Below are 24,596 nucleotides of genomic sequence, written 5' to 3' on the forward strand. Positions count from 1 at the left end.
TGAGGTAGTTTGCCGACAGGGCGGGCCAGTACGAAGACGAGAGCTTTTCGGTCACGGACCCCCCTTCGAGGACGGCCATGGAGGAGAGGAAGATGCCGATGAAGGTCGGGGCGAAGAGGCCCTGGTCGGCGGCCACGCGGGCGAGGATGGTGCGGTTTGGGGAGGAGGGGAACCTGACGTGGGACTGGAGGAGGCGGAACCATGTTGTTGCTGCTGGGCCGAAGACTAGACCGCCGTAGGAGGCCATTCGGGCTGTGCGGAGGAGGTCGTGGTTTGCGAGGCCGCGGTGCTCGATGAGTTGCTGGGCGGTGATGTCGCCTATGCCGAAGAGGAGGGAGGTGGTGAGGGATTGGGTTAGGAGGGGGCGGGAGGCGAGGCGGGCTTGGTACCTTTTGAGTTGGGTTAGTTTTTGTTTTTTGGGAGGGTGGGTGGAAGGAGGACATACCAGGCGAGCATTTTGGCGGTTTGGAGGGGGGATGGGTGTTATCGGAGTGAGGGTAAGAGGTGAGGTTGAAGTTGAGGAAGATAAGTGAGCGAGGCACAGATTTGGTGATTGTGTAGATCTTTCTTGGCGGAGGGGTGAGATTTCGACCAGGAAATACAACAACAACAAAATGTAGATTGAAAAAAATCGTGTATCAGTAGTCAATAAGCAAAGGACAAATTGCTGTAAAATCCAGGTGATTTGTCGATATCAGATGAACCGTCCCTGTAGTATTCAACTGACGCTGGTGAAGATCCAAGCTGTTTGAACAGAACTGCCCCGCGGTTGGGTTTCGATATCAAGGACAAAACCAGTGCAACGTTGGTTGAACAGCAGAGCTATAGGCAGCTCTGAGAGAGATAGATTCAAGTATTTAAGAAACCCCAAGCCCCAATGATCAGCAAGGGCAGAAAAACTCTCAACGCCCTGCCAGGAATCTCCCATCCCCACGCATTCTCGGTCGAGATGACCACCGTTGGCTCACCAGTCAAAAAAGCACTACAGCCGCCCACGAGACCTGCTGAAAAATGGGCCACCACAGCCCAATCCAGTTACTCCGACAGCATCCCGCCAGGGGCATCCGCGTCTTTCGGCACATCCCCGGCGGCGGCGAGACCTAGGGTCTTGGGCGTGGGGGCTTACAAGATTTCTGGACCTCGTGGTATAGGACATCCAAACCCAGCCTTGCGGTAGCAACACCATGTCCAGATGAATCTTTTTACCCGCCACTATGGACCAAGAAATCAATTCTCAAGCTGGGCTGCATTAAGCCATGCTTGGTCCAGAATGGGCTCCATGAACTTGTGTTCATGCTCCCACCGGGATCATCGATGAGCAACGGCCGACACCATCATCCCAACTTTGTTGCCCATGCGCAAAATGGCGCCACAGATGTCCATTATCCTGGATGGGCTATTAAACAAGAACACGCTTGCTGTATGATCGGTTTCACATAGTCCTAATTTTTCCAAATGATAATCCTTCCCTTTCCAGTCTTCCAACGCCCGGTCAGCCATTAATATCCACGTTCATTCGACCTCCAGAAATCTAAGAGCCGCTCTATTGCAGCATATCCTTGACCTCCTGGCCGCTGTAATTTTCAAGACCCTCACCACCCTGTGCTGTAGTCAGTCAATGCTTTTCTTGTAGGACTTTGGTGGCAACAACTTACATAGCTCAACAATGGGCTAACCTCAACACCACCCGCAACCTTGGCACCAGCAGCCTCAAGCCACCTTCTGCCTTGGGCAGTAATATCAGCCCTGCTAGTATCCGGGTCATCCTCGCCGGTGCCCGCGGCATTCTTGAGCGGGCTGAACTCATCCTCGCGGCGCACCTCCAAGCAAGCAAACTTGCTAAGCTCGAGCATGGGGAACACATCAAAGACAAACTGCTCCAGCTTGATACCGTTTGGCTTGGTGGGCTTGACTTGCTCGCCCGACTCGATGTCCGCATAGGGAATCTTCTTGCGGGCAACGTGGTGTGGCAGGCTCTTGGCCCATTCGGGAATGCTCTCGAGGAAGCGGAACGAGTAGTAGTGGTTGACAATGTTGGCGGCACGGAACTTGAGCACACCGGGTTGCTCTGGGTCCTCCTCGGCGGCGATTTGGGGATCAATCTCGCTGTACTCAACCACGTCCGGCTTGCCATTCTTCTGTACAATCAACCCAACGCTTTCAGTAGCATTGCGCTTGCGCACGACCTTGGTGGCAATGTCGACGTTCTTACTCGCCGAAAAGCCAATAAAGACAGGGTCGGCCACCTTGACAAGGCAGTTATCCACGCAGTAAGCGTGAATGTGCTCAATGCCGCGCTTCTTCATGTCGTCCAGCACCTTGGATTCCACCAATGCATTGTAGATACCGCCGTTCCCATCAGGGGCAACGGCAACCTTGCTCTTACTTTCCAACAGAATCTTTCCATCGTTGGAGATGCAGGGGAGAACTCCCTGCTCGAAAATGAAGACGTTTTCCGGGCTGAGGCCAAAGTACCCCTTTTCCTTGAAGAACTGCTCGGTAGGACCCCGGGTTGGCCCGGAGGTCATGACGTACCATGGGACCGTGACCTTACTGCCGGACTTCTTCTGGGCAAGCTCCTCAATCTTGCGAATACGCTCGGCTTGGATCTGGAACAGAGACTTGTGGGAGGGCAGGCCAATGTCGAAGCAGCCCTTGGGCGCAGAGCTGCCCAACCGTGTGCCTTGCCCACCGGCCATGAGAACCACGGCCACCTTGTTTGCGGCGATCAGATCGAGACCGGATCTGTACCATCTTTCGATATCGGCCGGGTCTGAGTCGAGAATGCTGGCCCGGGCAGCCTCGGGGAGGGGCTCCAGAGACGCTGGCTTCTCATCCTTTGCTAGGGGTGCAAGGGTCTTGGCGAAGATGGTGTTGATGTAGGTAGGGTCGAAAAGGGACAATTGCTGGAAAAGCGAGGCCTTTTCGGTGCTCGAGAGCGAATCCCAAAAGGTAAAGACCTGATCCTGGGCAGCAAGCTCGTACTTTGCCTTGAGCTGCGAGACCTGCTCCGGTGTTGGTTCTTGGGCCGACATTGCTGTGGTCAAAGGTCTGTGCAGTTGAGCTTAGTTAACGGTGGAGAAGTAAGAATAGAGTTGGTAAGCGGCTGCAGTAGTTTGAAAGTGTCCAAAGTAAGAAAGGAGCCTCTGAGGGAAGGGGGTGGTTTTTATTCCAAGAGGGCGAAGCAAGAAAACAAGTCCGAAAGGGGCTTCGACCTCCTGGCAACCCGCCAGCAACGACAAGACCCCGCCGCGCTCTTCCTCAGCTGTTGGGTAGCTCCTGCCCCGCTGTCAGCTCCGAGACAGTGTGACGCCACAACACCCCGCCGCGAACAATCGACACACCGCCCCAAATCCAGGGGCTTGTGGTGGCAGGGCGATATGTGATTGGCTGATTATTTCGCGGCATGCTTCCCGTTCTCGTCCTTGCTGGGCGACAGCTTCCCCCGGCTTCTTTTTTGGTCCGGATCCGCAGTCAAACACTCAACACGATGTTGAACACGAGAATGGGTTCAGACGACTCTGTGACAAGTGCCACGGCAGCGAAAACTGAGAAGAGAACGGCATGTCATGTTTGTGTCTGCAGTGTGTTGTGAGGGCCTGTAGGTCATCTGGCAGATGAGTAGACAAGGCCCTGGTTGAATAGGTGGCGTTGCTGCCTCGGGGTGGTGGCCATTCAGAGCTCTCCTTTACCTAACCTTCATGCTCATCAAACCATCTACAGGATACTCTGATAATCTCATCCAAACTCACTCAACTCAATCAGTCTCCGAAATTTCACGCCAAGAGACCGATTGTGCCTTCCTCCCTCAAACTCAGTGACTGATATCCCGCCTCCGAAGCGCACCTTTTACTCCATACTCACCATAGAAAATGTCCGAAACATCATCACCCCAAAAAGAAGCAACCGACAACCTCCCCACCCCAACCTTCGCCGGCCGTCTCAAACTCTCGGAATTCATCTTCACCCCCGAGCAAAAGAAATCCATGCCTCTCCAACAACCCCTCCGTAAAAGCCCCCGGCTTCTCGCATCAACCTCCTCATCAACACCACTCCTCCAACCCTCCCCATCCATACCATCCCCCCTCAAACGCTCCCCCTCAGAACCACCATCATCAATATCCTCCCCTTCAAAACGCAAACGCCCCAAACCCCTCCCCACCCCACCCGGCCCGCTCCCCCTCCTCCCAGACGCCATCGCTCCCAACCTCATCCTCCTCTTCGTCGGCCTGAATCCCGGCCTGCTAACTTCCTCTACCGGCCACGCCTACGCCCACCCGACAAATCTCTTCTGGCGCCTGCTCCACTCATCCGGCATCACCCCCCGCCTCTGCGCGCCACAAGAAGACCGGCTCCTCCCCTCCCTCTTCTCCCTCGGGCTCACCAACATTGTCCCCCGACCAACACGGAACGGGGCAGAGCTTTCAAAGAAGGAGATGGATGCTGGCGTTGCGGTCCTGGAAGAGAAAATCAGGGAGTTTAAGCCGGAGGCGGTGTGTATTGTTGGGAAGAGCATTTGGGAGAGCGTGTGGAGGGTGAGGCATGGGAGGGGGATCAAGAAGGAGGAGTTTAGGTATGGGTGGCAGGAGCGGGGGGAGGATATGGGAAAGGTGGAGGGGTTGGGGGAGTGGAATGGGGCGAGGGTGTTTGTTGCTTGCAGTACTAGTGGGTTGGCGGCTACGTTGAAGCCGAGGGAGAAGGAGGAGATTTTTGGGGAGTTGGGGGAGTGGGTTGTCAAGAGGAGGAGGGAGAGGGAGGAGGAGAAGGGGGTGGGGAGTGGAACGGATGGTGGTGAGGATGGTGGTGAGGGTATAGGGCAGGTTGATGATGCAGAGGTCAAGCAGGAATCATAAAAAGGACAGTTGACGACGATACAGGCGACGCGACGGAATGGTTGGAAGGGGCATCAGGGCTCTGGGCAATGATAATGGAAAGGTTTAATCATTTTGCGACTTTTTAGCAGGCATCATTGCACCCCAATTAATTTCAAGCTTTCAACAATATCGAGAGTTCGGCTTTTTAGTATAAAAAAAAGGTCAAAAGAGTTCGCGCCCGCCTCCGGTCTCAAACCCGCAGGTTTAGCCATCCACAGCGCTGCTTAATCCCTATTCGGTTCCTCATGGGTCAGGGTAATCTGGACGTCTCCTCATACCGCTGGGCCACTTCGCCTCCCCCACCAGGCACGTCCTGGTCTGCGATTGCTCTCTCAAAGTCGGAACTTATATTCCCATGGAGGGAAGGAGCGACAGGGAAGGAGCGATGGGGAGGGTTAGGGAAGGAGCGAGCAGGTGATGTTGTTGCTCGTCCCATCCAGGACAGGTTGCTCCTTCCTCGTGACGCAGAAACAATGAATTCTAGCAGTGGTTCGTTTGTTGAAGCCATCATCCTCCTGGTGGTCTCGACTGTGGCTGTCTTGTTTTGTTATGATAGAGCCGAACTTTGATGCCCTCCTCGCCCTGCGACCCAGAGGTTTTGTCAACAACGTGGAGAGTTGGTTGATTTATGGCTAGGTACTTTCCTGTAAAACATGATGTTAATGGCTCTCTAGGTGCGTTGTGTCTGGGGGAATACTCACCTATTTGAGAGAGAGCCTAGTCATGCATGATAGAGATATCTTGCACCACCGACCGCTCTGGTTAAAATATCACAAGGCTTGTTAAATCCCATATCCTCCACGCAATTAGAGGTCCGGTTATTTTTGTCGAAAGTAACCAGGATACACATGTTGAACTTATGAACGTCAAGGTAGCGAGGCGTACGGAGATCTTGATTCTGAGTATATATGAGGCCATCTCACGATCAACTATCTAGCATCCGTACCTACCTCGGCAGCGTTCACATATCCCAAGTGCAGTTGGCTCCGCAGATCTCGCCTTGCCTCTTTTGGCTGTACCGATCTCTCTCCTTCCCCCTTATCTGACCTTGCGATATTCCTTTCTCCCGGAAACCCTTCTAATCAAGCGCGCTTCGACGACTATTGAACCCGCAAGAACGACGCGACACCCCCAGCAATGTCTTATCCAAACTCCAAAATCTCAACCACCCCTCTAGCTCCAGTCGCCTCGAAACTTATAACCCTTTTAGGAACACCCAATAACATTGCCCCCCTCCAGGCTCCTCCTTCACAACTACACTTTGTCTGGCACAGATGGTAACATGATCCCAGAAAAGAAAAACCCAGGGCTTACTAGGCTCGGCTGCCCGGCCTGATCTAGTTTGGTCTGGCTGATGAGCTGTCCAAATTATCTGATCTCGTCTCAAAAATTGGAGACGGTGTCAACTGTATTCCTCTCCGCACTGTCAAAGATGCAAAGATCGGGTAGCATGCGGATGAGCAACCAAGGACAAAGCTAGGCTATATTTGGGCGCGAAAAGTGAGAGAGAGACGTTGGGAAACAAAAGAGAAAACAAAATGAGTGAGAAAAGGTGGAGAAAGGTTTGTTCAGACAGGGCGTTGTTTATATGTTTGGCCGTTAGATCAGGAATTTGGACAACCCCGATATATAACTTTCGTACCTAATCACCATCTATCTAGATAACCATCACTCTCACCACCCGCCTAACTGGCCCGGGTATATCCCACCCCGCCCCCCCATCCTCCGTCCCTTCAGGCTGTGTGTGTGGGGACGAAGATGCGTGTGTGGTACACAGGCATCGACCCACTTCTCCCCCCTCCCCCGTCCGCTGCATCACAAAAGCCGTGTCCTATCATGAATTGCCGTCCTATTCCACACTCGCATACCATCCAACTTGTCCCGGGCTGGTTGACTTCCCCCCACCATCCTCACCGTCCTCAGCTTCTCACCCGATCTTGGCAAGTCAGCAATACACAGTAATAGAACGCTGGAACCAGTCTGTCGGGTTCAACAAGCCCAACCACCAACCAAAGAGCGTGTGAGCCGACCCACCATTTCCAAACACCAACCATGACGATTGGACGTCGAGGAGGGGGTCGTGCATACTCAAACACCGTCGTCGAGATCGCCAATGTCCCCTTCGTATCTGCCTGTCAGATTGTCAACAACTAGCAGAGTAACATCGAGGGTGGCTGGGGCAAAACAGGTCATCTCATGGTTATGGAAGTTGGCTAGATAGGTGCTGTCAAGGAGCGTCGGCCATGATAGACAGACATGCTTCACGTAAAGGATAGGGCTCCTGGACTCCAGTGCTTGCGAATTCGGTGTAAGTCTTGCCATAGTCGCTACAGTAACAAACCGCTTTTCTTCAAGTCTGTTGTGTAACCTGGATATACGCGACATCCAATCGCGCTGCTGCCCCAAGGGTGACGAAAAGCGAACAGACTTTCGATGATACATGGCAAACATCCATTCTGTAGCCAACCAACAGACATGGGATGTTCCACACATCCCGACCTGCCACGTACCACAACCCCCTGTTGTTCCATCCTCGAGCCCTCCATTATGCCTTCCTATCCCCTATAACTCCCTAAACGCCTTTGGCTGAAAGCAACGCTGAACAGTGGAAAGACAAAGCGCTTGTGAGGCCGATCGAAGCACCTCGACAAATCTGAACCAATGGTGGGCCTTCGAGCCACCCATTCGGCAACTCCCATCAATGTCAAGCTCAGTAGATAAGCGAGTAGAGTCCCATAACGTGCGACTGGGCAGTGTTGGAGAAGAACGCAGTGCTGGCCATTTTCACCTCGAAATCGCACAAGGTTCCCAAAAGCACTGCTGCTCGTCAAGTCGGCGAGGAAAAGAGCTGAAAGGATTGGCCGCAAAAGGCCAGATCATGTATAGATATATATACACGGTAGTGTGTCGTAATATGGATGGCGGTGCGTAAATGTGCCACCCCCGTGAGTCGACGTGCATACGGAATCGGCGAGTTAGAGAGCTGCTTCCGAGTGAAAATGCTGGTTGCTGGCGGGTGTAAGATGGGTGGGCCAACATGTGCCTTAGTGCTGGCGGGCTCGCGACCTGGAGGTCTGGGAAGAGGAAGCTGGGTTGTCCCCCCTGTAATGTTTTAGAATGCCACACGTCATTGAATGGTCAACTGGGAGGGGAGAACGTGGTTCATTTATCGCATTACTCCGGCGCTGGCGCTCCTGTCGGGTTGAATGTGGGTACGACCGAAGGTGCAGCAAGGCCGAGGTAAGCGGGTGGGTTATCCCACAGGGGTGCTCTTGTTGTACCCGAGTGGTTTGAGAAAGGTGGTAGAAACAAGCAAACGAGCGAGACTCACTGTGGTCTTCTCGCTGTGAAGATGTGCCTAGGGGGCTGTTAGACATATTGCCGTCGACTCGCGTCTGGGTCATTAATGAAACTCACATTGTGCAAAACACACGCTTCTCCTTCTTACTCACCTCCGCCTTGACCTCTTCAACAAAGTCGTTAATCTCGGAAAACGACTTGTTGAGTCCTCTCGCAAAGGGCGCCAGACACAAAGGTTGGAATCCCTGCTTCATAACCAAGTTAAACCAACGGCCAATGTCCCGAGAATATGTGTCTGTCGGCCATGGGTTGAAAGGAATCCGGATGACCTCCTCTTTGATGTCAACGAACCCTACCTCGGCCAGCCGCTGCGTGGTCACGTTGCTGTCGAGACGCATGGATCGGCCAAAGTTGTCCATGACAGTCAGGAGCTCTCCTGTCCACTGCGAAATCAAGGAGCCATTGACAAGTCCGGGATCATCACTACGTGGCGTGAAGTCGATTTCAACTTGCTCGATGTGCCCATAATATGGTTTGAGATGCCTGGAAGCGGTTAGCAGAGACTTGATACAACTTGCTGTTGTAGACTCACCTGTAGGCTTCGGCGTACAACCGCGGCCAGCTTGCAATGCTGCCATTGAGTGTGCGCATATGAATAAGATCCCAAGTACCTGCTTTCAGCTCTTGGGGCCACTCTGATTCAATATCCCTTTGTAAGAAGGTGAGATTGGAGGGAATGCTAACGATCTGTTAGTGTGGATGACCTGGGTAGAGGAAGACAGCATAAACTCACAATTCGGGTTGGATCAAGTTCAGATCCATGCCAACGTGTCTGCCACGCGGGTATTTGCTTCATTACGAAATTAGTATTGAAGCATAAATGAGGTGACCATGAGATGTGAGCAACTTACTCGGCCATCTCGATGGTCCAGATGCCCGTGCCACAGCCGAGATCAAGAATTGATGGTTCTTCTACCGCGACCGGGGCTTTGTGCAGGAGTTCCTTGCGAGCAACCAAGCAAAACTTGTGAAATATGTCTAGGCGGTCTTGCTCATCCTTCACGTCGAGTGGTTAGTCAATCATGTGAACGGATGGACGCGAACTTGGGACCTCTCAGCTTACCGCATCAACGGGGAACATGTAAGCACCCTTTTTGTTGGTGCCATACCATCGTCCATTTTCCTGGTACACTTGTGTGTTTTGCTCATGTTGTTGTGATGAGCCGGTGCCGCTGCGGGCGGTGTTAGTCGGGCCGGCTTGGTCATCAGACGCACACAGGAAACTCACTTATAGAAGGACCTTGATGGCTGGGACTCCATCGCCATCCCGCTGTGAATCAGCCCAATCCAACAGCTTCCGAATGATCAAAGAGAAAACGGGCGGTAGGTCGTGAATATGAGTATATGGTTGCTATTTGAAATGTTGGAAGTGTGCCAGAGCTGGAAAGATGAGGTTAGAAAACCAGACACAAGAGATTTAAAACCGCCGAGCACAATGATCCATATGGAATCGGGCAGGCCACTGGCTGGATTAGCTGAACTTTATCGTGGACACGAGCACGAGTGAGGGACGAGGGCATATCTCGTGGAAGCTTCTCAGACACGGGCCCGCCACAATTCCTATGCAGTCACTGGCGGCTAAGAAGATGGGACAACTCACCAGTAGCAAATGATCTTTTTGAAGCCAACATTCGCCGTGGTGCCGGTAGCAAGTGGTACGGTGAGCGATGTGTGTGTGGTTTTTTAAGTTGGAAGGAATGCGATATAAGATGATAAAGAGCGGTAAATTAGCTGAGACCAGCGCGCGGTTGCAGGAGCCGTGGCCCTGCTCGACGATTTGAGATTGCAGTTGTTGTGGATGACACCCGACTGTTCAAGAGGGTGGGTGGAGCAAATAGAATGGAAGGAAGAAGCTCTTGGACCGGTGGCAGGGGGCGCGTGCCTTATTAACCTAAGCAAAGCCACCAGAAGGCGCTACGTCGCAGTGGGTGGTGCGGGAGCCGGGGGGGCTGACGGACAGGATGCACTGCCTGCGCCGGGCATGGAGCAGGGGAATCAAAAAAAGCAATGACAGAACCGTCGGGTACATAGAATGGAACTCGGCCTTGATGATCTTGTCAATATGTCTGCTTTGTTCTTTCCTTCCAAATTCTACTCGTCTGCTTTTCCCGGGGGATCACGGTATCGCGGGAACACCTAGCTCGGTTGCAGGAGCTGCCCGGAGGGGTGTGTCGGGGGTCGGGTGGGTTAGGTGGTAAAAGTAAGGGTGTGGGGTTGCTAGCTCCCAGGTAGAAGGTCCCGAGGCCATATTAATACCCTGCCTACCCTGCCTACCTAGGTACAGAGTATTATTTCTACCTATGTTTGCTTCCCGTCAAGGTACCTGAGGTCCTGTTGTGATGATTCTTGGAGAATACCTACGAGATGCGCACTGCCAAAGTTGCCACCTCTCTCCATCGTTCACGTTTTCTGCTGCACCGTTCCAGCGGTTCGGGTTTGAAAGTAGCCCCTCTTGCGGGCGTCTCCATCGCTCCCGCTCCCGTATCCGGCACTCCCAAGTTCCAATGTGCGTAGACACCTCCTTGTTTTCACCAATGCCCGCTGACGTGCCGGCGGCACCTCCGCTTCTTTCATTTTGTTTCAGCAACTCGACCAACCGAGTGACATCGCCAAGCATGTGCATGGCGCTTCACCAGCAGACCGGTGGTGGAGTGGCTGGCAACCAACAAAGCAAGGCTCCAAGATTCTTGTATCCATATCCCACAAAACTATCGCCATCAAGATGAACAAAGAACGTCGGCTCCAGCCTGTCGGGTCACGTCATCCGAGAACTTTGAACGAGTTGTAACAAAGACGGCTCAAAAGTTCCCAGATCCGAAACCCACAACTTGGTCGCCCACCACCATGATCAGTTCACCGGGCCGCCGCTTGCGGATGGCGCTGTTTCCAAGATGACAGATTGACGTGTTGCAGTTCCCTTATCTCGGATAAACGCACTCACTTCTGCACTTCTGAGAGAAAGCGCGTAACGAAGTTGGGAAGCTGCTGGCTGGCCAGGTGCGCAGGTTTAATCAGGTTTCCAAAACAGAGTTGCATGCAACGTGGGCTGGAACCATGCCATCATGATGCGTTCCAGCTCCTTACTACTCACCCACTCAGATCATCGCGGCCAAATTTCCGATGCCGCTTCTTCTTCGCGCCATTTCGGAAGCAAGCCTGCGAGGCTGCAAAAGCAGGTACACACCTGCATGTTTCTCACCACATGCCCGCCTGTTTCATGTCGTCCTCGACATCTCCGCTCCATCCCTTGCTTCAGCTGCCTTTTTCCCTTGGCCTTCTCTCATCCGATGCCCTGAAGAGGGTTCACCCCAGTCACCGAAGCCCAGACGGTGGGAGTTGAAGGTCCTCAAAGGGAATCAAGGCCCGGTCAGCTGTCCAGGGCCGCTTTTGTCCAACGTTGCTCGCTCCGAAGTTGGGGTTCCCAGCGATTGGGGGCACCGATTGTTTTTTCCCTACTCCACCTGCTGGGCTCCTGCCAAGCGGCCAGCGCCGCCCTTGACCCTAGCTGCCTGCGCAACCAACCTCTTCTTTTGATTGGTTACCGACCAGTCGGGTCGTCCCACTTTTTCTTCCCTCTCCTCCAACAGCGAGACATGAGTGGCATGGGAATGGCTCCCTGACCTCTCTCTGTGTCTCAAGCACCCAGCCCAGTCGATCTGCTTCCCACTCGGTGGATGTCGTAGACCCGTGAAACCTGAATCACGGACTGGCACGCTTCACCGACGACCCGCGGATTCCGTCGGAATTGTCTCCGAAAGCTGTGCGCTCTGAGGTTTGTCCACTGGGGCTACCTGTAACCTGGTATGCCCTCACCTCTCGGTCCCGAACCAATTAGCATTGGCTAACTAAGCGGCGTCAGGGCAGGAGATTCATTGCGTCGTAATAACCTGCTTGGTCTGATGAGCCCCTCACTTCTCACCGGCCGAGCCTACACTAGAGGCGGCGCTGGCAGCCCAGGATGATCAGAAGAGCACGAAAGAGTGGGGGAGTCCTGCATCTTGTATATGTGCAAGTTCGGCATGTGTTTTGCTATGCTGACCGCCTTTTCTATTACTTGCAGCTGCAGGGCGAAGCGAGGCCCTTCGGGGGGTGTAGACCTTGTTCTCAATTCAACAGCGTCGTCTCGTAACCAAACCTGCCGAGCGTGTTGTACCATCGCCCCGAAACTTTTCGGCATAGAGAAAATGACGAATCAGCTTGGGTGGACATACCCCTGGGCTTGGCCTGGAAGCTCCTTTCAACGGTGTTTCCACTGGCTCGGCTCCACATTTCGCGGCTCCTATCCATCAGACGACAAGTATGAAAGTATGAGAGATGCTTGTCCACCAATTCTGCGCGACGTGATGACAAGACTACTGCACCAAGAATAGCAAATACGGTAGGTGAGGTGTGGCAGTCACCCTCCATAAAAGCTGAACAACTAACCAGATGCCAGAGAATGCGTCCACAGAGGCAACCCCGGGCCGAGACGTCGCCTGCCTTCAGGGTCTCTTCCCACACCCAGTTTCTGCCGGTCTCCCAAGCCATCACACCTTGCCGGGGGTCGACCGCTCCACCGGGTCATATCTCTATCTCGAGGTCGACATCTTGGAACATCAACCTACTAGTCATACCCGCATGACATGGCGGCGCGGTGCCGTCACCAGACTCACATTGCCACCTGTTGGTTCTTGAACCGTGGAACTAGTGGCGGCATGGTTGACTAAACTTGTTGATTTGGCGATTCAGCGAGTAGGGAAATAATAGACTGGCACGGGTAACCAGCAGGACATACCCGGTGAAGTGGTGTTGGGGGCCGGTCCCAGTAGTCTGGGTGGTTAGATTGCCCGCCGTTATGCCAGATTGGGGCACAACAGCGTCTTCTCCTCCCCCCCTGCTCTCCCCCCTCTCCATGCTGTAACACAGGAGGGTGGTGTGGGAGGGTGGGAAGCTATCTTCTGGCGATGGATGGTGTGGTGGAGTCTAGATCAGCAGTTGAGCCAGTAAATTCAGCGATTCTGCTTTGGGGGAGGCTCCTTATGGGTAGGGTAGGGTAGGATTGTTCAGGCTGGGACTAACACTGTGCTCTATTTCAGTTTAGGGGGGAAGCTCGAGCCCAAGGTAGGTACACAGTGTTACTGACATACCGATATGCAAAGTACTTTGCGGTACTTTCTTTGCCCTTCTCGGAATATCGACGGCCACTCGGATGGGATGGGAGGTTGCCTGGACTTGCGCTGTACACTGTGAGAGGTGACACTCGTTACTGGAAAGTACGAGGGACGGGCATGACGAAGGTTGTGCGGTTGCCGACGTGCCACAGAGCCTTGTAAGGTTTCTAGGCGTTGTGACGGGTAGCTACGAGGTCAATGTATTCCCCATACTGTACGGGATGTATGTGACCACATCTTGTGTGGACGTGACTCGGCCGGCAAAGGAGCAAGCTAAGACCAGCCTCGCCTCGGTGAGGCACTGAAGGGCCTGTTGCTCTAGCTCTTTGTTTTGGCCAGAAAGAAATAAAGAGGACGAGGAGTGAGCGAGTGACTTGGACGGATGGTCACATACCTTACTCATAATATGCGGTGTAATTGCAGCCTTTGCTGGCTTGGACGGCCCTTTGTGTGTCTCACTCTGACCTTCTTTTTCTTGTGATACCTACCGGGGAAACCGGAAGTTGAAGAATGAAAGACAGGTGGTGTCGCACCAGCAAGCACCTCGGGGGCAACCAGCCGGTGAGAGTGAGGCTTACAGGCCTCGGGCCGGTTTTTCTCTGCAGGTTTTGCGGCGGTTGAGCTGCCAGATCGGTCGTCATTCGGGGAAAGATTGAGCCCAGCCCTTCACAGTCTGATTAACTTGACGTGATGTTTGGCTTCATGTTCAGTTGGGATTCGAGACGGTCGCTCTTTATGGATCGACCTTGACGGGCCGATACATGTTGTGATTGGAGACTTTCGATTGGATTTGTTTTTTGGGGTGGGAAGATCATACTGATCACATGCCATAGATGACTCAAATGTCGAAACTGGGGTACCATAATACCATAGCTTTGGGAAGACGTTGAGTTTGCCTTAGGCTTGTGGCTATCCCTGGTTGAAAACTAGAAGTAACAACGTTTGTCTAATTAGCGGCGATCTCGAGAAATGTAGATATTAGCGGTGATCGGGAGGAGATTATCATATGATTAGGTACGTATAAATTGTTTGTGCGTTCTTTCCTCGTTGATTTACTTCTTTCTATGCTGTTCCGTACTCCATCGCTTGCTCCTTCCTCAGTTTGTTAACCGGGGTGCTCTTTCCCCAGCCACCTGCTGTTTTCTACTGACGTAATGGCCCTTCCTGGATTCACTAGTTTTCTAATCCATTGACTATGGAACTTGACAAGTAAACAACTTTGTTGTTATCAAGAATGGAAGCAGCTTGTAATCGCCCCACATTCATAGTCACTCTCCCACTTCGAGATAAAGAGCGTGATCAGCTTCCGCAATGTTTTAGAACAAGGAATACAAAAGTGGCATCTGACTTCACTCATAGGCAGAACGCGGCATCCAAACTTTGATATGGATAGACATCTTTCTACTTCGTCAAAATTGTGTCTCAACACAAACCATGCACTTATTCTCAGCTGCTATACAAGGTGACCTGCATAACCTCTACTCTTTCACAGGTACACCTCCTACTCCTTCCCCTTCTTCTCCCCAAAACCCTCTACTTCCTGCCCGCCACCAGGTGCCGCCCCGTGCAGCACTTGATCATCATGAACCACGTACAGGCCCATCACCTTCGGCCCCGGATAACTCCTCCTCGCGTGGACGACCCACCAAGCCATTGTGATAACCACCACCCCAGCAAGGATAACAGAGTTGTAGTTCATAATCTCGGCGTTGGTGGGGAGGGCGTAGGGGAAGCAGTAGAAGGTGTCGAACAGAGTGATGAACAGCACGGCTAGGATGTTGATGACGAAGCCGGAATTGCCGAGGTGGAAGGGGCCCTTGGGGAAGTGTTTCCGACCCGTCAAGACGTTGGCTGCAAAAGGGATGGCGTAGGAGACGGTGGTGAGGATTATGAAGGAGCCGGCTAGGTTCAGGAAGGCCACTTCCGAGCCGAGGGGGATGGCGCCTATGCCTGTGGCTATTATAGCTGTGGGGTGTTACCTAGTGGACGGTGGAAAAAAGGGATGTGATAGAGAGAACTTGCCAACAAACAACGTCGCCGACACCGGGCAGCTGAGCCTTTCGTTGACCTTGCTGAACAGTGATGACAAGGGCACAGCATTATCCCGAGCCAGAGCCCAGTAGATCCGAGAATTGGTCAAGGTCGTGCCAATGCAGCAAAGCATCGAGGCACACCAGATGATGAACAGCAACCCGAACGTTGCCCCCAGGTTCTGGTTCCCTTCCCCATCAGCAGTCGCCTGAAGGTAAATATCCACCAGCGGGTAGGTGTTAATTCCCCCTTGAAGGATCCCAAGGTCGGTAATGGCGTAACAAAGCGCAATCGCAAAGCAAAAGGCATCTGTTTGATCAGTCAGCCTCCATCACAAAACAAACGTCTCAGGAAAACGCACACAAAAACCCCAACCCAATCTGCAAAGCGATAGCAATGGGCAAATCCCTCCTCGGATGCGGCAGCTCCTCAGCCATATGCGTAATCGCATCTGGCGTTCCCACCGTAAAAGCCCCATTAAGCACCCCCAGAAAAAACGCCACCCCTCCCTGCCAACCCGTCAGGTTGTTCTCGTCAAAACTCCCCCAGACGAAATAGTTACTCGCCCGCTGCTTCGGCATGGCGGCCAAGACGATAATCGTGACGATCCCGCCCACAATCACAAAGAACATGCCCGCGTTCTGGGTGTACGGCAGGAGCTTGTTGCCAAAGATGACGGTCAAGATGCAAATCCAGAGAACGAGGAGGTAGGCGACGTAGACGTGCCAGGGCTCGAAGGAGTAGGTGTCGCGGTGGTAGATGACGTACATGCTGACGGTGATGTTGGCCGTGATCTGGACCAGGGCGGCGAGGTCGAACATCCAGCCGTAAAAGTTGATCCAGCCGGTGAGGAAGCCGAGGAAGCGGCCGTGCTTGGGGCCGCCGGCGATGGTGGCCCAGTGGTAGACGCCTCCTGCTGTTGGGACGGAGGAGGCGAGCTGAGGGATGTTAGAGTGCTGTCTTGGAGGTTATGGCGGAAGAAAAGAGGGAATACCTCTGCTAGTCCTAGGCCAATGAAAGTGTAGTAGAAGAGGGCTACGATCAGCCCGAAAATGAGGCCTGGTGGGCCGCCGTTTACTGAGACAATTTTAGTTTATTGCATGTGAGTTGGTGATGATGAGGACATACCTATAGAGACCGAGATGGATGACCCCAACGCTACCCAGGCATTGTCAACCGTTACTGCGATCCCTGCCAACCCCAAAAGGCTGTATTGCCTCTTCAACTGATCTCTGTACCCGGAATGATTGACAACAACTCCATTCTCCACCGCAGCCACCGTCTCGTCCTCTGATCCGCCATCTAATCCGTTTTTCTTGGGTAGTGGTTCACTGTTTGGGTCGGCCATGGTGTAAAACTGAGATATCGTCTTCAAGTATGTACCATAAATTAAACCACCAAACGGGAAACTTTTGAATACTTATCAATACTTTGCAAACACCCGCAGCCCACAATGCCAAAAAGTGATGAAATCACAAAATCACAAACGAAAACCTATCCCTCCATGGTAGAGAGATAGTGGCCAAATCACAAGCACCCTAACTCTCTACCCTCGATCTATTGGTTGAACCAAAAGCCATATGGCAGGCAGATAGATAACAAGCGCCCAAAAATAGGCGTTGATAAGAAATGTTGGAGGATCTAAAATGCCGTAACAGTGATGGTGACATAGGGCTCTCCCTCTAAGATGTGAGTGGTGGTTCGAAAGCGCCTCAGGCAAGCTGTGCTGCATGTAGCTTGCAGCCAACGGCATGGGTTCGGAGGTAGGCCGGGGATGAGCCTATTGGGTGGTTGCGTTATCGGATGTGGCTCTTTGGTTCTCGTCATTTATCGGCGGATTGCTCATTGTCCCTGGGGAAAGCCTCATGGGCGTGGGGTAATATGTACCTTGAGGCTGAGAGTTGTCAATGTTGAGGGTCGGTTCGCCCGAGTATGTTCTGAGATGGGATTGAGTGGGAGATATTGCTTTCATGGTAGAGCCATTCATCGGCTGTATGACAGGTGCAATCACATAAAACAGCCGAGTAATTGTGTCTGAAGGAATGTATGATAATGACCCGATTTATGTTGTAACGGTTCGAGTGCGGCATCTGTGTATCAGTGAGGTGGGATGATGCGTCCCTGCAGTTTGTGTAGCCAATCATCCAGATATGCATCTTCAACCCACAACGCGAGGATCAATTGGTTGTTGAATGTGTACCTGCGATATTGGCTGTGAAGACCCGAAGAGCAGGAAGTAAAGCTGGACCAGAGCCATTGGTATTAACTGGCTTCCGTACCTAGTATGTTAATGTCATAAAATTATCCGTACTTCTAGAAGGAATATGAACCATGAAGTTGTCTGCTTCCCCACATCCCGTTGTGGCAATGGCACAGCTGGGGCAGGGTGCCATTGCATAAACCTTTATCAGACTGGACCTTCCAATCACCACTGCTATTGCAAGACTGTATCGAATTTATAAGTCAGCAGTGTTCCTCTCACATCTGGGACACTGTCTCCAGCACTCATTTGCGCCGTTCCGGACAAACTACTGCACGTCATAGATAACGGCTGCCAAACGTGGGGTACTAGTTGTTCGACAACGGCGACAAAGCTTGCTGCGAAGAAGGTTTCCGCGGAGACGAGAATGGATGAACTTGCAATGGAAATGTCTGTAGAGTTCTTCGGTAGCTCTTCCGCTCTATCCCAGGTATAAGCCTACTAACCATACTAATAAAAAAGCAGATAACCTCCCATATCGATACCGACCATTAACCCTGGAAAATGCATGCCCACGCACGACCGCCCACAGCAGAATTGGAAAGCAGAAAAATCAATGCTTGGTGCTGTCGTCCTCGCGGCCCCATCTCGCCGACTCATCGCCCTCTTGCCATTCTTTTTCGACATAGCCAAGTTGGCGCTTCACCTGCTGGACGGTCTCCTTGTCGCCAGTATTTTTGCCAACGTTGTCACTAAATGTCCCTGTTAGCCACATTTCATTGGGCCTCCAAGACTGATGATACTGACCTGATCTTGATGGCGGGCCTACCTGCCGCTGAGCTCAGCTTGATGACAATGTTGAGAGGCGTCGACTTCTTTCCGGTCGTTGTGTGAACAAAATCGTTGGTCAGGAATGTCCCAACACCAAATGTGGGCTGGAAACCCGCTTCCTCTGATACTTGCTTGTACTCCAAGCACCGGTCAATGTTGAGAGAATCGGAAAAGACAATGACCTTCTTGTCATGAATTCCCTGCTCATCATAAAACTTGCGCATAACCTTGACGAAAGTCTTGGGGTCTCCTGAGTCCTGTCGGACACCAGTGAAAACATCGGCGTATGTCTTTTCGGTCTTGGCCGGCTTGGTGGCCGAGGTCACCGCCGAGATGAAGGAATCAGCAACACTGGGCTTGCGGTCCGTGTGATGAGGAGCCGGCTCTCCCAGATGTCTGACGGGTTTGCCGAAAGCCTTAAGGAACTCGGGGGTACCAAAGGTGTCGGTCAAAGCAATGCCGAGAACACCCTCACCGAAGCATTCAACCCAGCGGTAGAGAGCCTCCTCGGTAGAAAGTGTGTAATCACCGACGATGGCAGCAGTACCCATGAACCATTCGTGAGCGACGGTGCCCACCGGGGGGATGCCAAAGCGCATGGCAAGGTGAACGTTGCTGGTCCCTGACAGCTTTCCAGACCAGCCCTTCTTTCCCGCTTCCTTGCTGGCCTTGGTCAGGCCTCTGAAAACCAAAGCCTGGGTGTGATAGTCTCTCCGTCGACGGGTGCCGAATTCTGAAAACACACAACCGGCCTCGAGCAGGCGCATACCCTTCTCAAAAGCCTGCTCCTCTTGCCCATCATACGTCCAATCGGTATCCATAAACTTGAAATAGGCTTCAGAGGTCAATGCCAACAGAGGGATTTCGTACAGAATTGTTTCCAGCCAGGTACCGCTGATCTTGATGTCCAAGTCTCCAATGTCGTCCTCGGAACCAGTGTCCTCGCTACCTGGCGAGAAGGTGGTTGTTACTTGCTCCCTCGGCCGGAGGCGGAATTCGGAGAGAAACTCAAGATATTCAGGGGTGAAATATGGGCAGTGCTGCTTGAGGTACTGGAGCTCCTCAGCTGACAAGGAAATATTGCCAAGCTTCCTGATCTGCTCCTCGAGCCAGTTGAAAGCCTTTCGTGAGAGCTTCTTCTCGGGGGTCCGGTTGGTGAAAGCATAGGTGACTGGTACATCTTTGTAATGCTTGAGGACGGCGCATTGCATCGTCAGCTTGTACAAATCTGTATCCAGAAAAGAGATGACACCCTCTGGGTAAGGTGAACCGCTGTTGAAGTTAATCATAGTGTATGATGACTTTTGTTGCTACAGGAAAGACTGAGATAGGTTGGGTTCTGGTGGAAAATTGTGTGCTTCAAAAACAAGCTTCCTAGGTAAGAAGGTAGGTAGGTCCACAGGCAGGTGACCGTTCAAGAGAGACTGAAATATGCGGCGCCTCTTGGCTTTTGAAACGTGTGGGTTCTAGGAGGCGTTGGTGGCTTGGTGAAATTGACAATGATTTCAGAAGGACAGAAGAGAAAAGTAAGAGAACTAGCAATCTCTAGGTTGTTTGGCTGCCTCTCAACCTCCGTTTCTCTCCAACCTCTCGACAGAATGCCTCGGTGTGTGGACGATGACACAACCCCTCCAAACGGGAGCGATTGCAGCGTGGGGTTGGTGGGCACGGCATGTTTTCCAAACAATTTACTGGCACGAGTGTCACCTTTGTGATCCATGTTTTCTGTAGCATGGTCGGTGGTGTTGAAAGGCCCACTTGGAGTGCACGAACCACAGCTTAATTGACTGACCGACTTCACCGACTGGGAGCTTGGCTAACGGATTGAAGCGGCAGAAAAAAAAAAAGTTCACAAGCAGCTTCACTGGTCACGACAGAGGAAAGCGCCCCGCCAAATAGCAGTAACCCAAAGAAGAGCAGAATTGTCAACCAACTCAACCAGCTGCGCGCGCCGAGATACACCCCTTTTTTTCTTACCTTTTCCCTCGCCGACGCCCGAGGCCGACGACCAAGTCGGAAAAATGGATATCCACCGGTGCCGTTTTGTGCAATATCCTCCCCAAGCCATCAATTCCGTCGCCTTTACACATTCCTCGCTTCCCTCGACCAGCGCCGGCAAGAAATATCTACAGAAACATGTCCAGGTCCGGTTGGCCATAGGAAGGACAAATGGCGACATTGAGATCTGGAACCCCGCTAATGGCGTGTGGCATCAAGAACTCGTGATTCCTGGGGGTGAAGACCGCAGCGTCGATGGCTTAGTCTGGGTTACGGATCCTGATGAGGAGATGACTGATGGCAAAATCATCTACGGCAAATCGAGATTGTTCAGCATTGGGTACAGCAACGAGATCACCGAATGGGATCTGGAAAAAGCCAGAGCCAAGGTACACGCGAGCGGGCAGCACGGCGACCTCTGGTGTCTGGGTGTCCAACCACTCCCCAACAAGGCGACTGTCAACACCAGCCGGAAGCTTGTCGCAGGCACCGCGGATGGCAACCTGGTTCTCTACTCGATCGAGGACGGCGATCTCAAGTTCGAGAAGAGCTTGATCAGAACACCTTCCAAGAAGGTCAAGTTTGTCAGCATCACCTTCCAAAACCGAAACGTCGTCGTCGTCGGCTGCTCCAACAGCACAATATGCGCATATGATATCCGGAACGGGGAGCTGGTGAGACAGATGTCCCTGGGCGCAGATCTTTCGGGAGGTCCTAAGAGTATCATTGTCTGGGCTGTGAAGTGCCTTCCCAATGGCGACATCGTCTCAGGCGACTCGACCGGCCAGGTGCGCATCTACGATGGCAAGACCTATACTCAGGCGCAAAGAATCCAGAGTCACAGCCAGGATGTCCTGAGCTTGGCTGTTGCCTCTGATGGATCCAAGATCTTCTCTGGCGGCATGGACAGAAAGACCTCGGTGTTCATCCAGGTTCCTGGGCAAAACCGCCGGTGGAGCAAAAAGTATCACAGGAGATATCACACGCATGATGTCAAGGCGATGGCTTCTTTCGAGGGCAAGGGCATGAGCGTGCTGGTATCTGGCGGTATGTTTTGATCGGATAACCGTTGCCCCGAATTGCAAACTGACAAGATCATGATAACAGGTCCCGACGGCAACCCCGTGGTGATGCCCTTGCGCATGGCCGGAAACGAGAACCATAGAACATTGCCCAATCTTCCACAAGCATCTGCCGTGGAGAGTGCTCCTAAGGCGCGCTTCATGCTCAGCTGGTGGGGGAACGAAGTCCGACTCTGGCACCTGCCCAGCCCAGCCCAGCAAATCCTCCGCGACGCGTCCGCCACACAAAACTTCACCTCGCAGAGCCTGCGCAAGAACCGCAAGCTGCTCGCAAAGATCTTGGTCAGGGGCGAATCTCATATTTCGTCCGCCACCATCAGCGAAGATGGTAAGCTCCTCGCTGCCGCCACCTCTACAGACATCAAAGTCTTCCAGCTCAATTACGCCACTGGCCAGCCACTCGAGATCAAGAAGATCGATCTTGATACTTCTGGCCAAGGCGCGTCCAAGGTCCAGATTGCGCCCAACAAGCAATGGATCTCGTGGGTTGAGGATGGAAGCAAGGTCATGATCGCCAAGGTTCAACCTACCGAAGACGGCAGCTACACCATCTCGTCTCCTTCAAAACTCGCCCGTCTTAGACGTCAGATCTCCAAAAACCTCCTTCTTGGTGGGCTCGGCAACTACAACAGGAACATCACCCAACTCACCTTTTCCCCAAACAGCAAAATGCTCGCCGCTGCTGACTTGGCCGGGTACATGGACACCTGGGTATTACGCGTCCCCGGGGACGCCCCTTTGACCAACGGCACGACGACGGCCCACCACTCTGATGACGAGGCCTCATCCGATGACTCTTCGTCAGACGAGTCCTCTTCTGAGTCCTCGGCGGACCCCAACGCGGAACGCTGGACCCGCAGCCCCAACGCCCGTCTCCTTCCCAAGCTCTCCTCTGTCCCTGTGGTGTTGTCGTTTTCTCCGAGGGATGATTACTCCCTCTTGGTGGTGACCATCCAGAAGCAGGTCCTTGTGTTCAGCGCCCTCCAGGGGGTGCTGTCCGAGTGGTCGAGGAGGAACACGTACCCCAAGCTCCCCGAGCGGTTCAGGATTACGAGGGACGTCATGAAGGGCGTTGTCTGGCAAGGGGAGAGGATCTGGCTTTGGGGTGTGAGCAGCTTGTTCATGCTGGACTTGTCTAGAGATTTGGAGTTTGCCGAGGGTGCGACTGTTGTCAAGGGGAAGAAGGACAGGTCCAAGAAGAGGAAGAGGGTTGACGGGAGCGGTGCGGGGGGGAAGATGGAAGGGAGGGAGGTGATTGGGCCGCAGGTGGTGAAGAAGATGGTGCAGGGGGAGGATGGGGAGACAAGGTGGGAGGAGATGGAGCTGGATGGGGAGGATGACTGGGCGAGTACAGCTGGGGGGAGTGAGTTTGAGGATGATGAGGAGGAAGGGGGTGAGCTGATGAAGTTGAGACAGGGGGAGGAGGAACATGAGGAGGAGGTGGGGGCTAATGGGACTGTGGCGGTTGTGGAAAAGGACAAGAAGGCGAGGTGGTGGTTTACGTATCAGTTTAGGCCGATATTGGGGGTTGTCGGGCTTGGGGAGGAGGAGAGTGAGATTGCTGTTGTGGAGAGGCCGGTGGAGGCGGATGGGGGTAAGGAGAGGTATTTTGGGGAGGGGGAGTGGGAGAGGTGAATGTGAGGAGGCTTACGACGACGTTGAGGGGGTAGTCTTGGACATGAGCCGGGTGGATTGTCCAGATCTGGTGAAGGCATTGCGATAGGTTGCCTTTACGGTCAGAGGACAGTGTGTGGGATTGCACAAGAGATGTAGATGGTTTCTGTAAATAAATGGCTTTCCAAGTTTCTATGGGAGTTTTAGGTAATGGAATAATCGAGCTGGTTAGATGGTATCTGTTTGGTGTGCGTGATGTAGAAGATGGCGTGTTGGTATGCTTTGATGCAGGTATTTCATTCAATCTTGATGATACTGCCAGTCAGTCACATCTTCAAGTTCTGTTGATTTGCCTGTCTGACCTCAAGCAAGCACACAAATCAACTACCTATCTACCTTATCCCTGGGGGGGGACCGGCGGGGGAGGGCAGGACAGACATTAGTGGTATCTCCCTCCTCCACCACTTCCATCCTCTGAACTACTCTAATACCTCCGAAACCTCACATTTCCCACCCCCACACTGCCTAGGTACCTTGTAGCCGTCGGGGAGCCGGACGATCAACATCCCCCTCGGCCTTTTTCCTTTCCTACTAGTCGTAGATGGAGAGAGATAGGTAGGTATCACAGCATCTCTCGGTTCGAACTTGAGCAACCTAGGGAAAAGTATACCCGCTTCATCAAGTGGACTAGGTAGGTCTAGAACAACCAGAGCAAGGTAGGGAGGGAGCGGTGGTGTCAAAGGACAAAAGCAGTAGTATCACCGTGTACAGCAGGTTGGTTGTCTGCTGATAATGGGGCATCATCATTCAATCATCCTCCACGTATTACGACAACGGTCGAGGTGGTGTCACTGGTTTGTATGTCTACGTTGTGTAGGTATTTGCCGGCTTGTCCGAGACATTTTTATTCAGTACAGTAGACGTCATCTCGGCCGGGTGAACAAGCTACTTGACCTGAATTCGCCGTCTCCAGGGTCCGTAGGTTTGATCTCCATCCTGAGAGTATCCCTCAAGCAGGTGAATAGACCATCTTTCATAAACCTATCCATACTCCCTGACCGGGTCAGGCCGGAGCGGGGAGGCTCACATCCGAACAAGCAAGCAGCAGGACCGGGTATGTAAGATGTTCCTTTTCCGGTCTTAGTACCACGAGGAGGGGGGAGGAGGCTCTTGAGCCAAACGAGTTTGGTTGGTTGGTTGGCTGGCTGGGTCGGGTGGGTTGGGAAGAAATTTCAGAGACGCGCGTCCTGTCCTGGCCATTGCTTGTTCACTGACGGTGGGTTTGCTTGATGGCTTCTTGATCCAGTTTGGGGTTGCGGCCTGGTGGGGAATGTTGGAGCCAAGAAGAGGTTAGGAGCGAGTTTGGTTGTTGGTGGAGAGTTGCGTACAAGAGCGGTGTTGAGTTCTCAAGTCTTGATCTGGTGTGTTACTGAGAAGCCAGGTAGAGCTTCGGGCG

At 52.9% G+C, this 24,596-nt stretch overlaps 7 protein-coding genes across 7 annotated transcripts; 2 read left to right on the forward strand and 5 right to left on the reverse strand.

The window, feature by feature from the left end:
- Positions 1–1,359: 1,359 nt before the first annotated feature.
- Positions 1,360–3,224, reverse strand: UAP1 (UDP-N-acetylglucosamine pyrophosphorylase). Its single transcript, XM_062873472.1, has 2 exons — positions 1,656–3,224; positions 1,360–1,600 (listed from the first exon to the last, which is right to left on the reverse strand). Exons 1-2 carry the CDS (start codon positions 3,033–3,035, stop codon positions 1,544–1,546), a joined length of 1,437 nt encoding a protein of 478 aa, XP_062736506.1. The 5' UTR covers positions 3,036–3,224; the 3' UTR covers positions 1,360–1,543.
- A 648-nt stretch (positions 3,225–3,872) lies between these two features.
- thp1 (uracil DNA N-glycosylase Thp1) lies at positions 3,873–4,853 on the forward strand (the record flags this gene model as incomplete). The annotated part of the gene is made up of 1 exon (XM_062873473.1): positions 3,873–4,853. One exon carries the CDS (start codon positions 3,873–3,875, stop codon positions 4,851–4,853), a length of 981 nt encoding a protein of 326 aa, XP_062736507.1.
- Positions 4,106–8,593, reverse strand: QC761_0001930 (uncharacterized protein; the record flags this gene model as incomplete). The annotated part of the gene is made up of 3 exons (XM_062871757.1): positions 4,106–5,518; positions 5,580–8,232; positions 8,327–8,593. 2 exons carry the CDS (start codon positions 8,591–8,593, stop codon positions 8,128–8,130), a joined length of 372 nt encoding a protein of 123 aa, XP_062736508.1. The 3' UTR covers positions 4,106–5,518; positions 5,580–8,127.
- A 488-nt stretch (positions 8,594–9,081) lies between these two features.
- QC761_0001940 (uncharacterized protein) lies at positions 9,082–14,141 on the reverse strand (the record flags this gene model as incomplete). The annotated part of the gene is given in 7 exon segments (XM_062871758.1): positions 9,082–9,231; positions 9,298–9,406; positions 9,463–9,696; positions 9,835–10,491; positions 10,501–12,121; positions 12,446–12,942; positions 13,353–14,141. Coding segments are annotated over 3 exon segments (297 nt in total). The 5' UTR covers positions 9,501–9,696; positions 9,835–10,491; positions 10,501–12,121; positions 12,446–12,942; positions 13,353–14,141.
- A 541-nt stretch (positions 14,142–14,682) lies between these two features.
- QC761_102310 (uncharacterized protein) lies at positions 14,683–16,763 on the reverse strand (the record flags this gene model as incomplete). Its single annotated transcript, XM_062873474.1, is given in 6 exon segments — positions 14,683–15,349; positions 15,364–15,401; positions 15,415–15,724; positions 15,777–16,353; positions 16,410–16,492; positions 16,544–16,763. 6 exon segments carry the CDS (start codon positions 16,761–16,763, stop codon positions 14,886–14,888), a joined length of 1,692 nt encoding a protein of 563 aa, XP_062736510.1. The 3' UTR covers positions 14,683–14,885.
- A 1,465-nt stretch (positions 16,764–18,228) lies between these two features.
- Positions 18,229–20,635, reverse strand: NPT1 (nicotinate phosphoribosyltransferase; the record flags this gene model as incomplete). The annotated part of the gene is made up of 2 exons (XM_062873475.1): positions 18,423–20,635; positions 18,229–18,367 (listed from the first exon to the last, which is right to left on the reverse strand). The coding sequence occupies exons 1-2, from the start codon at positions 19,733–19,735 to the stop codon at positions 18,229–18,231; spliced, it is 1,452 nt and encodes a 483-aa protein (XP_062736511.1). The 5' UTR covers positions 19,736–20,635.
- Positions 20,267–23,378, forward strand: UTP4 (U3 small nucleolar RNA-associated protein). Its single transcript, XM_062873476.1, has 2 exons — positions 20,267–21,491; positions 21,552–23,378. Exons 1-2 carry the CDS (start codon positions 20,468–20,470, stop codon positions 23,159–23,161), a joined length of 2,634 nt encoding a protein of 877 aa, XP_062736512.1. The 5' UTR covers positions 20,267–20,467; the 3' UTR covers positions 23,162–23,378.
- Positions 23,379–24,596: the final 1,218 nt, after the last annotated feature.

This window comes from Podospora bellae-mahoneyi (assembly GCF_035222275.1).
Source record: "Podospora bellae-mahoneyi strain CBS 112042 chromosome 1 map unlocalized CBS112042p_1, whole genome shotgun sequence".
NCBI classification, from domain to species: Eukaryota; Fungi; Ascomycota; class Sordariomycetes; order Sordariales; family Podosporaceae; genus Podospora; species Podospora bellae-mahoneyi.